This window comes from Lepus europaeus, chromosome Y (assembly GCF_033115175.1).
Source record: "Lepus europaeus isolate LE1 chromosome Y, mLepTim1.pri, whole genome shotgun sequence".
In the NCBI taxonomy this organism is placed as follows: domain Eukaryota; kingdom Metazoa; phylum Chordata; class Mammalia; order Lagomorpha; family Leporidae; genus Lepus; species Lepus europaeus.
Window position 1 is genome coordinate 23,967,174 of NC_084851.1, and position 16,136 is coordinate 23,983,309.

The 16,136-nt window shown below is 39.1% G+C and overlaps 1 protein-coding gene across 1 annotated transcript; it reads right to left on the minus strand.

Moving 5' to 3' along the window:
• Nucleotides 1-6,942: 6,942 nt before the first annotated feature.
• On the minus strand, nt 6,943-7,593 carry LOC133754162 (acyl-protein thioesterase 1-like). The gene is made up of 2 exons (XM_062184706.1): nt 7,231-7,593; nt 6,943-7,134 (listed from the first exon to the last, which is right to left on the minus strand). Exons 1-2 carry the CDS (start codon nt 7,591-7,593, stop codon nt 6,943-6,945), a joined length of 555 nt encoding a protein of 184 aa, XP_062040690.1.
• Nucleotides 7,594-16,136: the final 8,543 nt, after the last annotated feature.

Below are 16,136 nucleotides of genomic sequence, written 5' to 3' on the forward strand. Positions count from 1 at the left end.
ACAGACACTCACGTGCCCTACCCAAAGACAGCTGCAGCTCTCTCCAGGCAGCCCTGCCTGTGAGGCATCCTGTGGAGTATGTTCTAGTCACTAGGATACATCTGACATGATTCCAAGCCCTGAGAAAACTATCCTGTTCTTCTCACAGGTGGACTGTGACCCTGCAACTCCTGCAGCATAATCCATTGATGAATCATTTTTAAAAAATTCCTGACTACCCACATTAGGGAAAACCAACAGTTTATAGGAATTAAGACCATCTCTTTGTAACCTAGAGCATGGTAAACTTTTGCAAATTATTTTGGTGATTTCCTCAACACCTTTCCCATACAGAGCTTCTGCTCCCCCAATCTTACAACTGTGTTCAGTGAAGAGAAATTTGTCTGTTCTGAGAGCTGTCTCATTGCCTCCTTACTGTCAGACAATGCCTGCAGCTCCTGTGTTCTGCATGTATGGTGTCCTCAATTCTCCAACACACAGGTGGCTCCAGTGAGGGGTGGTGGTGATGGTGGTCATGATGATGGTGTGTGTATGTATGTGTTTTTCACATGAAGCACTGAAATCACAGAATACTTCATTTTTTCAAAATTTACTGTGTTCCAGAAATTTGTTGGCAACCCCCATCCTTGACTGATCTAGTTCTTTGGTTTTCACTAATTTTTTTCCTTTTATCTTTGCCTTGTTAACTTGAGGATTACAGAAGTAATTACACAATCTGACATTGAATAAAAACACTAAGTCACAGTATGGTAGTATTCATACTTTTCTGTTAGTAAGTTTTGAAGAGTATATGAAGATAGTCATGAATGCACTAAGTATTCAAATCCTGCTTCAGTTCATGTGGCCATATCTATATAACAAACATATGACAGGGAATAAAGTCCCATCTAGTGTCATGAGTACTAATGTCCCCCTACATTCTGGATGTTGGCCCCAAACCTCTCTTTCCTCTTAAGTTTCCAAAGGGCATCACATCAGCAGCAATCAGAAACCAGACAGTGGTAACACACTGGCTCTTTCATTGGTGTCATATATTTTTAATATATTATTCTGTGATAAGCAACTATTTCAGAAAAACTAATAAAAGTGATAGATGATAGCCGATAACAGCTTGCTCTCTCTTACTTTGGCTTCCACAGAACTGAATCTTAATTTTAAAAGAAGGTCTGGCATTGTGCCACAACAGGTTAAGCTCCTGTTTGTGGCAGCAGTATCCTGCACTGGAATGCCTCTTCAAGTTCTGATTGTTCTGCTTCCAATATAGTGTCTTGTTATTATGCCTGGGAAGGCAGTGGAAGATGTCCCATGTACTTTGCCCCTGCCACTCATGTAGGAGATCGGGATGTAGTTTCTGGCTCCTTGCTTCAGCCTGGTCCACACATGCATGTTGTGGCTATTTGGGCAGTGAGCCAGTAGAAGCAAAATCTCTTCACCTCTCCCTTCTCTTTGTTGTTCTGCATTTCATTTTATCTGAAAATGTGACAGACTTTCAAAATTTAACATTGTATCAAAATGAGTTACTAAAATGCATTTTTCTCATATGAAAAATCAGGAAATATTCTCAGTGGGCCAAAAACATGAGTGTAGAAATGAAATCAGGTGATTTTACTTCCAATACCCGGTTAAAATCTCTTGGCACTAAAAACACAACAAAAGGCCAGCACCGTGGCTCAACAGGCTAATCCTCCGCCTTGCGGCGCCGGCACACCGGGTTATAGTCCCGGTTGGGGCACTGATCCTGTCCCGGTTGCCCCTCTTCCAGGCCAGCTCTCTGCTGTGGCCAGGGAGTGCAGTGGAGGATGGCCCAAGTGTTTGGGCTCTGCACCCCATGGGAGACCAGGAGAAGCACCTGGCTCCTGCCATCGGAACAGCGCGGTGCGCCGGCCACAGCACGCTACTGCGGCGGCCATTGGAGGGTGAACCAATGGCAAAAGGAAGACCTTTCTCTCTGTCTCTCTCTCTTACTGTCCACTCTGCCTGTCAAAAAAAAAAAAAAAACACAACAAAAAGCATTGAGGAAAGTTTATGAGAAGATGTCAGGCAAACAACCAGCAATAAAACATTGAGATCACCAAGAAAAGAAAATTTGACAAGCAGTCACTACAGTTATATGGGTTCTTGCTGGGAAAAATGACTTTTCAACAATACAATGAACTGGATTCCAGTCAATACCTGTTGCTATTGAGCTGCAATAGTTACCGTATCTGAGGACAGCAAGAACTTTCCAAAGAAGAAACTGGAATGAATGTAACTGAACAGATGAAACCTTGAGAACTGAATATGTAAAGTCCCCAAAAGTCCTTGAGCATGAGATAGACTGAGCATTGATGGAGTGAAACTACATGAGGTTCACCAGAGTAACTGATCCTGGGATGGAAGTATAAAAATACATTTCAGATTATTTGGTTTGGAGGGTATCTAAGTTCCAACCCAAGTAAGACCTTGTCGACATATTATTAACATCACAAGCATGTAAGTGAAATACCTAAGGGCTGTACTTTTTAAGTAAGAACCACACACTGAAGTAATGCTTATTTTAGACCACTCTACAAAAAAAGTATGTTAAATAGCGCTGGTTTGATGTTAAGGAAATAAAATGTTGGTGGTCAAGACCTTCAAAGTTAACAGTGCTTATGGAAAACTTGACATATATTCATGCCTACTCTAGAAAAGCTGAAACCCAAGACTAAACAAGTTCAAGGTAACTACAAGCCAGTAATTAGGTTACCTATTAGAACAAATATGAATATAGGAGTCAAATAAAACTTTTGTCTGGTGTAATAATAGAATAGGATTAACCAATCTTCTCACTGAAAGCATATAAAATGCTGAAATGCTGAATTCATGGCTTTCAAATTGCCCTTGCAAAAATATTGGTGTTTTAATCCAGAAGAAATGGACTAGCTAAAATAAAGACACAATCTGCCTCAACTCACATCAGAAGAAATAAATATCCTAAAAGTTTCTATATCTATTAAAGAAATTCAGTTAAAATATGTTTTTACAGCAGTTGCTGCTTGATATGCCTGCAACCAACAGTGGACTACCTTGGTTCAAGTAATAGCTCCACTCCCAATTCAGACTTTCTATTGACATGCACACTGGTAGGTAAAAGCCAATGTCTAAAATTTTTGTGTCTCTGTCACTCATATCAAAGATTTGGATTATACTAATATGGGGAGACCTGGGTTGTGTTTATGTCTCCGAACTGCAGGTTTGCTGAGTTTCAGCTGTTGTGGTCACTTGGTGAATTGAACAGCAAAAGAAGAACCTCTTTCTCTGATGTCCAAATAAATAGATAAAAATAAATATAAACAATTAATTTAAAGATAAATTAATTCAGTAACAATCTCCTAAAAGAGAAAGCAGCAGGCTCTGATGGGTTTGCTGAGAAATTGTATGTAACATCTAAGAAATAATTGCTGTAATTATTTGTGAATTTTTCTGGAAGATAGAACTTGAAGAAATGCTCCCATATCCAAACTATACAGACATGGTACAGGAAAGTAATTTCTAGGCCAGTATCTCTCATATACATAGATGCACATTTTAAAATTTTTCATAAAATTCAATAAGGTATTATAAGCATGATGTTTGATAAACATATGGAATTAGTTCCAGATATTTAAGGCAGGTCAAACTGGTGGTGATTTAATTTCCCAACTCAATGGAAAAAAAGAAAAAAACAAAATTTTATCAATTTGATGAATACGGAAAATCTTGACAAAATCTAGCACTATGAGTGATGAAACAAATGGATGAAAAATTAAGTAAGAGCCTCCAGCCCAGGATGTCTTCCAAGTTAATACAATATATCTACACAGACCTCTCACCTCACATTATAGGTAATGATGGAAAGCTCCAAATTGTTCCACTAAAATGAGGAATAAAATAAGCGTGTGTCTTCACAACCAATTTTCAACATGTTACTGAAAGTCCTAGCCAATGCAGTAAAGTAAGAAATAGAAATAAAATCCATAAAGTAAGAAGAGACACTCTGTGGAGCAGTAAAGATTGTGCAGACACACAGAAGCTCAGGGGACACCACCAGCTACTCCTATGGCTGCAGCTCCTGCAGTCCTCAGCTGGCAGGGAGGCCATCTTCCCAGAGTGAGTTGAGCGGTTTCTGTACAAGCCTGTGCTCCACTAGTGATGTTGTCTGGAGAAGAGACTTGTGGTCCCTGCTGATTCTCACTCCAGTGAGGTAAGTTGTCCAGGGGCAGAGTGTCTACTTAACTTGTGAATGGAGGGCACATTGCTCCTTCCTCCACCAGAAGGGAAAGTGACATAGTAATGGGAGTAGAGGCTGCCAGAGCTAGTGCATGTCTGTTTTTTTTTTTATCACAGTGAAAAATGTATGATCTCCACTGACTTTGAGTCCTGGAAGAGGAGCTGGTGGGGGCAGGGCACCCATTTAGCTCAGGGAATGGAAAGCATGTTGCTTTCCAGCCCTATCCCAAGGTCAGGAACAGAGTAGTTCTCTGGATAGAGCAGCTCCAAGGGCAGAGTGGATGCCTTACAGTCTGTGACTGCAGGAACCCTGCACCCTGTGACTGGGAATGGAGGGCTTATGCTATAAGCCAGAAGGACTCCATGTTCAGATTACAAAGTGGACAGATATTTTGTGCAGTTCATGTACTTGAGTGAGTTGGGGGCAGGGTTCAGGCACAGAGAAGTTTATCTTGGCACAGAGAATTGTGGGGGCAGTGACCACAACAAACAAGGGGATCATCCACTCTCTTCTGCTGGATACAGAGGAGAGCTACCACACATATTTTGGGTGTTACCCTGGATTTTGACTCACACACAAATGCTGACCAGAGCTCCCTGGTCCCACTCAGCACATACCTCTAGATATTCACTGAAGGTGCAGGCATCTCCCTATACCTAGGGGCACATTCCCAATAACAAAGACTTCAAAGGAGATATCCACAAGTGCTTCTCTAGATATGTAAAAATCATAAATATGAGATATATTAACAAGGAAGACAATATGAAACACCAAAAAGAACACAATAATACTTCAATATTGGGCTGTGAAGATGAGGATCTTGACAAAATGCCTGAAAAGGAATTCAAAAGACTTATTGTAAGATTATTGAAAAATACAGAGACGCAATTACATGAGTTAAAGGAATTGATGCATGCCATGAATGAGAAATTCAGCCAAGAAATAGAAATATTAAATAACAGCCAAATTGAAATATTAAGAAATTAAGAACTCAATATGTCAAATAAAAAATACAGTGAAAGGCATGAACACCATTGTCAATGGTGCCAAAGAAAGAATATCCAAGCCGAAAGACAAAGGTTTTGAAATATCACAGTCTGACAAAAAAAGAAAAAAATTTAGAAAAATGAAAACAGTGTTTAGTCTATTAGACACCATCAAGGACAAACTACACATGTCTTAGACATTCCTAAAGGAGTGGAAAAACAAAGTAATTTAGAAAACTTACTCAGTGAAATTATCAAAGAAAATTTCAGAAATTTGGACAAAGATATGGATATTCAAGTACAAGAAGCACATAGAATCCCAGAGAGACATGATCAGAGAAGGTCTTCATCACACTACAGAATATTCAAACTTTCAAATGTAAAACACAAAGAAAAGATGCTAAAAAGTACAAGACAGAAATGCAAGATTATCTTTAAAAGAGCTCTAGATTGACAGCAGATTTCTCATCAAAAACCTCACAAAAGAGGATACAACAGACAGACATAGTCCAAGTCCTTAAAGAAAAACAAAGCTGTTGGGCTAGAATACTGTATCCAGCTAGCTCTAATTTATAAAGAAAAGTTAATAAAGACTTTCCAAAACAAACAATCTTGAAAAAAAAATGAAGGATGTACTAAACACAGCATCATGAAAAAATATGAAGCCAAAAATCTAGTATTATTACAAAGTAATAGTACAAAGTAGTAGTACAAAACAACCAATAGAATATTTGTGGGAAAAAAAAAGTACAAAGTAATAGTACAAAACAAACTAGAATATTTGTGGGGAAAAAGAAGCAAGACAAGGCATCACTCACCAATAATAATCTTTTTTTGGTTTTTTTTGACAGGCAGAGTTAGGCAGTGAGAGAGACAGAGAAAGGTCTTCCATTGGTTCACCCCGCAAATGGCTGCTACGGCTGGTGCGCTGTGCCAATCTGAATCCAGGATCCAGGTGCTTACCATGCAGGTACAGGGCCCAAGGACTTCGGCCATCCTCCACTGCCTTCCCGGGCCACAGCAGAGAGCTGGACTGGAAGAGGAGCAACCAGGACAGAACCGGCACCCCAACCAGGACTAGAACCCAGGTACTGGTGCCACAGGCAGAGGATTTAGCCTAGTGAGCTGCGGTGCCAGCTACCAATAACAATCTTGAATATAAGTGGAATAAACTCTCCAAATAAAAGATGGACTGGCTGAATGGATTAAAAACAAAGACCAATATACATGTTGCATACAAGAAACACTGCAGACCAACAAAGCTACACACAGACTGAAAGTGATAGAATGGAGAAAATTATTCTATGTTAATGGAAATAAAAAAATGAGCAGGAGGTCCTAGCCTAATATCAGATAAAATAGACTTTTTTTTCAGGATTAAATTTTATTTCACATTGATAGAAACTGTGGAAAACTTTTACATTTTCCCACATTACAGCACAATATTGCAACAGAATATTTCTTGCCATAGATAAGATTTTGCTGACTTATATAATGAAACAATACATTTTATTCTTCAAGGCAAAGCAAAATGACTCAGGAAATGACTGTTCAAAATTTTTAAATCTGGAGATATACATATGTCTTCATTGTCAACATTATTATTCTATAGTCCAGTAGTAAATTATTTTCATTACCAATTAGCACCCATTTATAAAGATACATCCTTTTGTATCCTGTTTGGTCTGTTGGAATACAGCAGAAAATTAACATACTTCAGAAATATTAAGCATCCATTTTTTGCTGACAGGAACTGTGCCTCATGCCTTCATAGGCCTTAAAGGTTACACTGGCCAAATTTAGCAGTTTGTTTAGTTTTTGCATAGTAAGAGAACCAAACATTAGTGGAATTAAAGGGTCACAATCTCTATGGCACTGGAGAATAGAAATATCTCTATTAGCACCACTGACAGGACCCTGTGGAAATGAAGCCCAAAGTGGAAGCCAGCAACTAAGTGCAGTGACACCCACCAGTTTCTGCTATATGGTAACAGCAGTATATAAAATTAAAACTCCTCCCTGAGGAAATCCTTCCAAAATGATTCTGTTAGGACTGCCACTCATCACCTTTTGATCTATCAAAATCTTTACATTTTCTGCAGCCTGTTTAATTCCAGTTTCATCCTCCTGTGAGTCTGGTGAAAGTCCAATATTATCAAACCAAGAAGGCATAGCCATGTTTATATTTAATGTAACAGGCATAATGGGTGCATGCAGGCTGATACATTTGGTATGTGAACTTGTGATACCTGCAAAGCCTTCTGCCCATCCATGCCCAGTATCTCCTAATCCATGAAGGAAAATTACCACAGTGGCAGCCTTCCAGGCACAAGGCACCATGGCTAACAGTGGAGCAGACATGGTGTTACCACACATACACAGACTAAGCCAACAGCATGTCAGAAGTGGAAGGGAGGAATAGTGTCTGGCCTCAGCCCAAGGGTCTGCCAGAAGTGAGTTGCCAGAGCCCTACTTGGAACATGCTTAGTCTTGTAGGCACTAAGCCAGAGAAAATAGACTTAGAAACCATCAGGGCCAGTGCTGTGGCATAGAGGGTAAGGCCACTGCCTGCAGTGCTGGCATCCTATATGGGTGCTGCTTTATGTCCCAACTGCTCCATTTCTGATCCAGCTCTCTGCTGTGTCCTGGGAAAGTAGCAGAAGATGGCCCAAGTCCTTGGGCTCCTGCACTGACGTGGGAGACCCAGAAGAAGCTCCTGGCTCCTGGCTTTGGATTGGAGCAGCTCCAGCCATTGCAGCCAATGGGGAGTGAACCAGCAGATGGAAGACCTCTCTCTCCACCTCTCCTTCTCTCTTGGTGTAACTCTTATTTTCAAATAAATAAATAAATCTTTAAACAAAAAAGAAAGAAACTGTCAAAAGAGACAAGGTCACCATGTAATAATGCAAAAAAAAAATTGATAAAATGAAGAAATAGTGTTTTGAAAAATAAATAAAATTGATACATCCTTGGTTTAACTAAACAAAAAAGGGAGAAGACCCAAATTAAAATCAGAGATGAAAAAGAGCTGTTGGGACCAGTGGTGTGGCACAGCAGGTAAAGCCACCACCTGAAGTGCCAGCATTCTATAGAGGCACTGGTTTGAGACCCAGATGCTCCATGTATGATCCAGCTCTTTGCTGTGGCCTGGGAAAGCAGTAGAAGGTGGCCCAAGACCTTGGGCCCCTCCATCTGCGTGAGAGTCTCATAAGAATCTCCTGGTATCTGGCTTCAGATCAGCACAACTCTAGACAATGCAGCCAATTGAGGAGTGAACCAGCAGATGGAAGACCTTGCTCTTTCTCTGCCTCTCCTTCTTTCTCTTTGTAATTCTGAATTTCAAATAAATAAAAATTCTTTAAAAAAAGAAATGTAACAACAGAGACCACAGAAATAAAAAGAATCATCAGGAATTAATGCAAGCAGCTATTGGAAAGATTGGAAAATCTACAAGAAATACATAGATTTCTAGAAGCATACAATCTATCAAAATTGATTTATGAAGACACAGAAAACTTAAATAGGCCTATAAGCAAGATGGAGATTGAATCAGTAATAAAGACCCTCCCAAGAAAGAAAAGCCCAGGACCAGATGGCTTCACTGTTAAATTCCATAAGACTTTTAAAGAAGAATTAATTCTAATTCTAATTCTGAAACTTTCACAACAATTGAAAGGGAGGGAAGCCTTTGCCCTAAAAGTAAAAACACAGTGAAGAAGCAACTGACAGAATGAGAGAAAATATTTGTGAACTATGAAACTGATAAATAGTTAATATTCAGAATCTATAAAGAGCTAAAAATTTCAACAACAAGAAAACAAAACAATACAGTTAAGAAATTGGTAAAGGGCATGAACAGGCATTTTTTTCAAAGGATGAAATGTAACAAATGAAAAAATGCTCAGAAGTAGTAGCCATCAGGGAAATTTAAATAAAAACCACATTGGTACTTCCTCACCCAGTTACAATGGTAATCATCCAAAAATCAGAGAAATAATAAACACAGGTGAGGATTTAGGGAAAACATTACCTTAATACATTCTTGGTGATAATGTAAATGAGCACAATCATTATGGAAGACAATAGGTAGATTACTCAGAAATCTGAAAATAGATTTACCATATGACCTGGTCATGCATCTCCTGGGAATTACCCAAATGAAATGAAATCACCCTATGAAAGAACTCTCATGTTCATTGCATATCAATTCACAGATAGCTAACATATAGAATCAACACAGATGTCCATCAATTTATGACTCAGTGAAGAATATGTTGGGGCTAGAGCTATGATGTAGCAGGTTAAGCTGGCATCTGCAGTGCTGGCATCCATATTGACACCCATTCTAGTTCTTGATGTTCCCTTCAGATCTAGATCCTTGCTAATGCACATGGGAAAATAATGGAAAATGTCTGTGTTTTTGGGCTCCAGAACTCATGTGGGAGACTTGGAAGAAGCCCCTGGCTCCAGTCTGGCCCAGCCCTGACTGCTGTGGCCATTTGAGGAGTGAAACAGCAGAAAGAATCTCTCTCCCTCCCTCCCTCTCTCTCTCTCTGTCTCTGTCTCTCTATTTCTCTCTGTCCCCTCCTCTCTCTCTCTTTGTCTTTCCTTTACCCTCTATAATTCAGACTTTCAAATAAATAAATAAATCTTCAAAACAAGATTTTTAGTTTATTTGCATGCTTGGATACTACCCAGTCTTAAAAATTAATGAAATCCTGTCTTTTTGAAAGAAATGGATGTACCTGGAAACAATTATGCTTAATGAAATCAGCCAGTATCCCAAAGACAAATATTATGTTTTCTCTGATATATGGTAGTCATTATAAAGCACAAAAGATATGTAGGAATGAAATGGACATCTTGTGATTTGATGTTTTTAGCCCTTGTTTATACTTCTGTGAAACTGTGATCTTGATCTTTCTACCTTTAACTTATTATTGTTAGTGGGGCATTAAATCTGTGATTATATAATGGACAAAAATTAAGCTTTTGCAAAGATCAAAGAAAAAATAAGGGGAGGAGGAACATTGGTTGATGGGGAGAACGAAGGTAGTGAAATATGGTTCTCTCACTAGAATTTTGCCTCAGAAATATATTAAATCAGGCTGGTGCCATAGCTCACTAGGTTAATCTCTGCCTGCAGCTCCAGCAAAACGAGTTCTAGTTCCGGTTGGGGTGTCGGATTCTGTCCTGGTCGTTCCTCTTCCATTCCAGCTCTCTGCTGTGGCCAGGAAGGCAGTGGAGAATGGCCCAGGTCCTTGGGCCCTGTGCCCACCTGGGGGACCAGGAGGAAGCACCTGGCTCTTGGCTTCTGATCGGTGCAGTGTGCCAGCTGCAACGTGCCAGCCGTAGTGGCCTCTTGGGGGGTGAACCAATGGAAGGAAGACCTTTCTCTCTGTCTCTTTCTCTCTCTCTCACTGTATAAATCTGCCTGTCAAAAAAAGAGAAATATATTAAATCTGTTCTTTTGGGGTTGGTGCTGTTGCACAGTGGGTTAATGCCCTGGCCTGAAGTGCCAGCATCCCATGTGGGTGCCAGTTCAAGACCTGGCTGCTCCACTTCTGATCCAACTCTCTGCTATGGCCCAGGGTAGCAGTGGAAGATGGCCCATGTCCTTGGGCCCCTGCACTCACATGGGAGATCTGGAAGAAGCTCCTGGCTCCTGGCTTCAGATCAGCACAGCTCCAGCCATTGCAGCCATTTGGGAGTGAACATTCAGATGGAAGACCCCTCTCTCTCTCTGCCTCTGCTCTCTCTGTGTAAGTCTGACTTTCAAATAAAAAAAATCTTAAAAATGTTCTTTTTATATTAATAAAAATTAAAAAGAACTGAAAAATATTTTAGAATAATGAAGGGAAAATTTTTTTTAAACTTTTATTTAATGAATATAAATTTCCAAAGTATAGCTTATGGATTACAATGGCTCCCCCCCAATAACTTCCCTCCCACCCGCAGCCCTCCCCTTTCCCACTCCCTCTCCCCTTCCATGCACATCAAGATTCATTTTCAATTCTCTTTATATACAGAAGATCTGTTTAGTATATATTAAGTAAAGATTTCAACAGTTTGCCCTCACATAGCAACACCAAGTGAAAAATACAGTTGGAGTACTAGTTATAACATTAAATCACAATGTACAGTACATTAAGGACAGAGATCCTACATGATATATTTTTTTTAAGAATTGATTAATTTTCTATGCAATTTCCAATTTAACACCAAGTATTTTTTTTTTCATTTTCAATTATCTTTATATACAGAAGATCAATTCTGTATATACGAAGTAAAGGTTTCATCAGTTTGCAACCACACAGAAACACAAGGTGTAAAAATACTGTTTCAGTACTAGTTATAGCATTACTTCGCATTGGACAACACATTAAGGACAGATCCCACATGGCATGTAAATACACAGTGACTCCTGTTGTTGATTGAACAATTTGACACTCTTGTTTATGGCATCATTAGTCATGAGTTGCCGAGGCTATGGAAGCCTTTAGGGTTTACCAACTTTGATCTTATCCCAAGAGGGTCATAGTCAAAGTGGAAGTTCTCTCCTCCCTTCAGATGATGGCCCCATTCTTTCCACTGGGTTCTCACTCACAGAGATATTTCATTTAGGTCTTCTTATTTTTTTCTTTTCCATGGTATCTTGGCTTTCCATGCCTAAAATACTCTCATGGGCTGTTGAGCCAGATCCAAATGCCTTAAGGGCTGATTCTGAGGCCAGAGTGTTATTTAGGACATCTGCCATTCTATGAGTCTGCTGTGTATCCCACTTCCCATGTTGGATGGTTCTGTCCCTTTTTGGTTCTATCAGTTAGTATTAGCAGACACTAGTCTTGTTTGTGTGATCCCTTTGACTCTTCGACCTACCAGTGTGCTCAAGTGTGAACTGAAATTGATCACTTGGTCTAGTGAGATGGCATTGGTATATGCCACCTTGATGGGATTATATTGGAATCCCCTGGCACGTTTCTCACTCCACCATTTGGGGCAAGTCCGATTGAGCATGCCATGAAGGGAAAATTTTTAAATTATACTGAAAACATAGAAAAAGACAAAAGAATGAGAAATCAAATTTGTCTTTCCATCATGTTTGTAAAGTGTAGAATCCTCTTGCAATCTTAAGTGGTTAGGATTAAAGTGTGGTGATTATTTACTATTGCATATGCTTGTGAGTCCCAGAAAGGAGACTTTCAACTTGTTTAGGCATTTTTGTGTTATCTGGTGGCAGAAGATAGCAAAGCTGAAGGTCTTCATCCACTCACCCATGTGTCAGTATCTATCCATTAATTACTAACTTCCAGTAAGTCAAAAATTTTTCAGAGTAGATAAAGAAGAGCTATATTCTTTTTTAAATTTATACTTCTCCACCAGTTGTGGAAAACAAATGATAAATGACTGTGGCTGCACTTAGAGGGATAAAGCATAATGCCAGATCTGTAAGCCTCTAAACCCCATGTTCAAATGCATTATGATCAATATTTTTTCTTTGGGGAATTAAAATAAAGCATTTGTGACCTTCACATTCTACTTAAACACCTTAGGCCTCAGTTTCTTTTTCTTTTTTATTTATTTGACAGAGTTAGTGAGAGAGAGAGACAGAGAGAAAAGTCTTCTGTTGGTTCACCCCCCAAATGGCCGCTATGGCCAGAGCTATGCCAATCTGAAGCCAGGAGCCAGGTGCATCTCCTGGTCTCCCATGTGGTGGCAAGAGCCCAAGCAATTGGGCCATCCTCCACTGCCCCCCTGGGCCACAACAGAGAGCTGAACTGGAAGAGGAGCAACTGGGACTAGAACCTGGCACCCATATGAGATGCTGGCACTACAGGCAGAGGATTAACCAAGTGAGCCACAGCACTGACCCTCTTTTTTCAAAACATAAAAAGGTTATAGTTTCTGCCTTACAGGGTCATTGTGAAAATTTAATGGTTGTATACCTGCCAAGTCCCTAGAACAAAATTGGCCCTTTGTTAAGGATTCAAAAATTATTAGCCATTATTTTTATTACCATAATTAATATTCATAGTAAATTCAATTATAATAATTCCTCATAATCACATACAGGGAGGTTTGAGAGATAAAAATTAAAGTCTTTGCCTATGCTGAAGTCTTGAAAAGTTTATCTGGATTTTTTCCTATAATAATTTGATGCTATTGAGTCATAGATTAAGGTATTTGATTCATTTTGAGTGGATTTTGGTGTAAGGTGGTGGTGGTGGGGACTAATTTCATTCTTATGCATGTGGAGATACAGTTTTACCAACACCATTTGATGAAGAGACTGTCCTTGACCCAGGGATTGGGTTTAACTCTTTTGTGAAAAATATGTTGGTTGTAGATGCATGGATTAATCTGGTGTTTCTACACTGTTCCATTGGTCTATTCATATTTTTTTTGCCAGTACCAGGTTGTTTCAATTATAACTGCCAGTAGTATGTCTCAAAACCTGATTTCATAATGCCTCCAGCTTTGGTTTTATGTATAAGATTACTTTAGCTATTCAGGGTCTGTAGTGTTTCCATATAACTTTGATATCATTTTTGGGGGTCAGATAAGAATGTCCTTGCTATTTTGATTGGGATCTCATTGATTCTGGAAATTGCTTTTAGTATAATGTACATTCTGATGATACTGATTTTTCCAATCCATGAACATGGAAGATGCTTCAAATTTTTGTGTTTTCTTCTATTTTTCATTATTTTTAAAAAAGTATCAGTCATAGAATTCTCACCTCCTTGGTTAAATTTATTCCAAGGCATGTAAATATTTTTGTAACAACTGTGAATGGGAGTGATCTTAAGACTTCTTTCTCAGCCATGGCATTGTTTTTGTATACAAAGGCTATTGATTTTTGTGTGCTAATTTTATATACTGCCACTTTACCAAACTTTTTAATGAGTTCCAATAATCTCTTAGTGGAGTCTTTTGGTTCTCCTATATTTAGAATCATATCATCTGCAAATAGGGATAATTTGACTTCCTTCCTTCCAATTTTGTATCCCTTTGATTTCTTTTTCTTCCTAATGGCATTGGCTAAAACTTCCAGGACTATATTGAATAGCAATCATGAGAGTGGGCATCCTTGTCTGGTTCTGGATCTTAGGGGGCGTGCTTCCATCTTTTCCCCATTCAGTAGGATGCTGGCTGTGGGTTTGTCATAAATTGCCTTAATTCTCTTGAGGAATGTTCCTTCTATACACAATTTGCTGAAGGTCTTCTTCATGAAATGATGTTGTATTTTACCAAATGCTTTCACTGCCAATGTTGAGATAATCTTTTTTTTTGGTTCAGTTTGTTAATGTGGTCGATCACATTTATTGATTTGTGAATGTGAACCATCCTTGCATATTAGCCTTTAATTCCACTTGGTCCAGGTCCATTTTTCTGATGTGTTGTTGGATTTGTTTTGTTAGTAATTTTTTGAGGATTTTTGTGTCTATGTTCTTGAGGAATATAGGTCTGTAGTTCTCTGTTACATCTTTTTCTGGTTTAGGAAATAAGGTGATTCTGGCTTCATAGAAGGAGTTTGGGAGGATTCCCTCCCTTTCAAATGTTTTGAATAGCTTGAGAAGAATTGGAAGTTGTTCTTTAAATATCTAGTAGAATTCAGCAGTGAAGCCAACTGGTCCTGGACTTCTCTTTATTGTGAGGGTCTATATTATGACTCAATCTCAATCTTGGTTATTAGTCTGTCAGATTTTCTATGTTCTCATGACTCAATTTTGGTAGATTGTATGTGCACAGGAATCTATCCAATTCTGCTAGATTTTCCAATTTGCTGGCATACCACTTGTCATAATAATTCCTGATTATTATTTTTATTTCTATAGTATTTGTTGTTACACCTCCTTTTTCATTTCTGATTTCATTGATTTGTTTCTTATCCCTCTTTGTTTCAGTTATTTGGGCCAATGGTGTATCAATTTCATTTTTAAAAAAAACCTATTCTTCATTTCCCATCCACAGAGAGAATAGAGATGTTCCCAGAGCCTATGGGTGATCCTCCTTGGCATTTTTAGCATTAGAACCTGTAATATGTTGAGAGGCTGGGGGCATCTCACAATCCTGTGTGGGTGTTCAGCCCCCAGCCAGAATCAAAGTCTGTGAGGAATATGGATTTTTCCCTCTGGTAACATCCTGGGCTCACAGGTACATACAATTACTGCTGCATCCACTTCTGTTGTCAAAATGGCAACTTCCCCCAACTGGGTATCCTTGTTGGGGAATAGGGATAAAGAAATGTCCTTTGTCTTCACTGTGTTAGAGGAGTACCCTGCTCCTATTAGGATCCCAGGATGGACTCAAAGACAGTGTAGGCTGCCAGGCTCTCCCTCTGGCAATATCACAAGAGGCACAGGCTGCTGCATGCAGCCTGCTCTCACCTCATTCTCCAAAGCTGGCAGTGTCCTGTTGCTCATGGCTGTGGGATCCTATATTGTGTCTATGCTCATTGCTGTAACTTCTACACTATGCCATAGTGTCACTCTTGCATCTGCAGAATTTCCACTGCAGTTTTGTCTTCAACTCCCCCAGGGATGCCATACCTCCATTTTTTCCTGCTATTTTCTCCTAGCCTAAAGCAGCATGTCTTTTCTCAATTCAGCCAACTTGAAATCCACCAAATTATGAGAACTGTGCTTTTGCAATATCCCACAGCATTGTGCCTACAACTTCCAGCATTCTGTGGGCATTTTAAATGGTAATATATAAAATCATTTTCAATAAGATTAATTTTTCATTGATTAAGGATAAACAAAGAGAATAAATGTTTCCATACTTTATAGTTTTAGCCTCTATTTAAGTCCCTCCATTTCCAAAATGGACATGGCTTTTCTCTGAGAACTTGTAAGAGGCACCACACAACTAGGAATTAAATATATAATCTATAGCAAGGAGCTACTTTAGTGAAG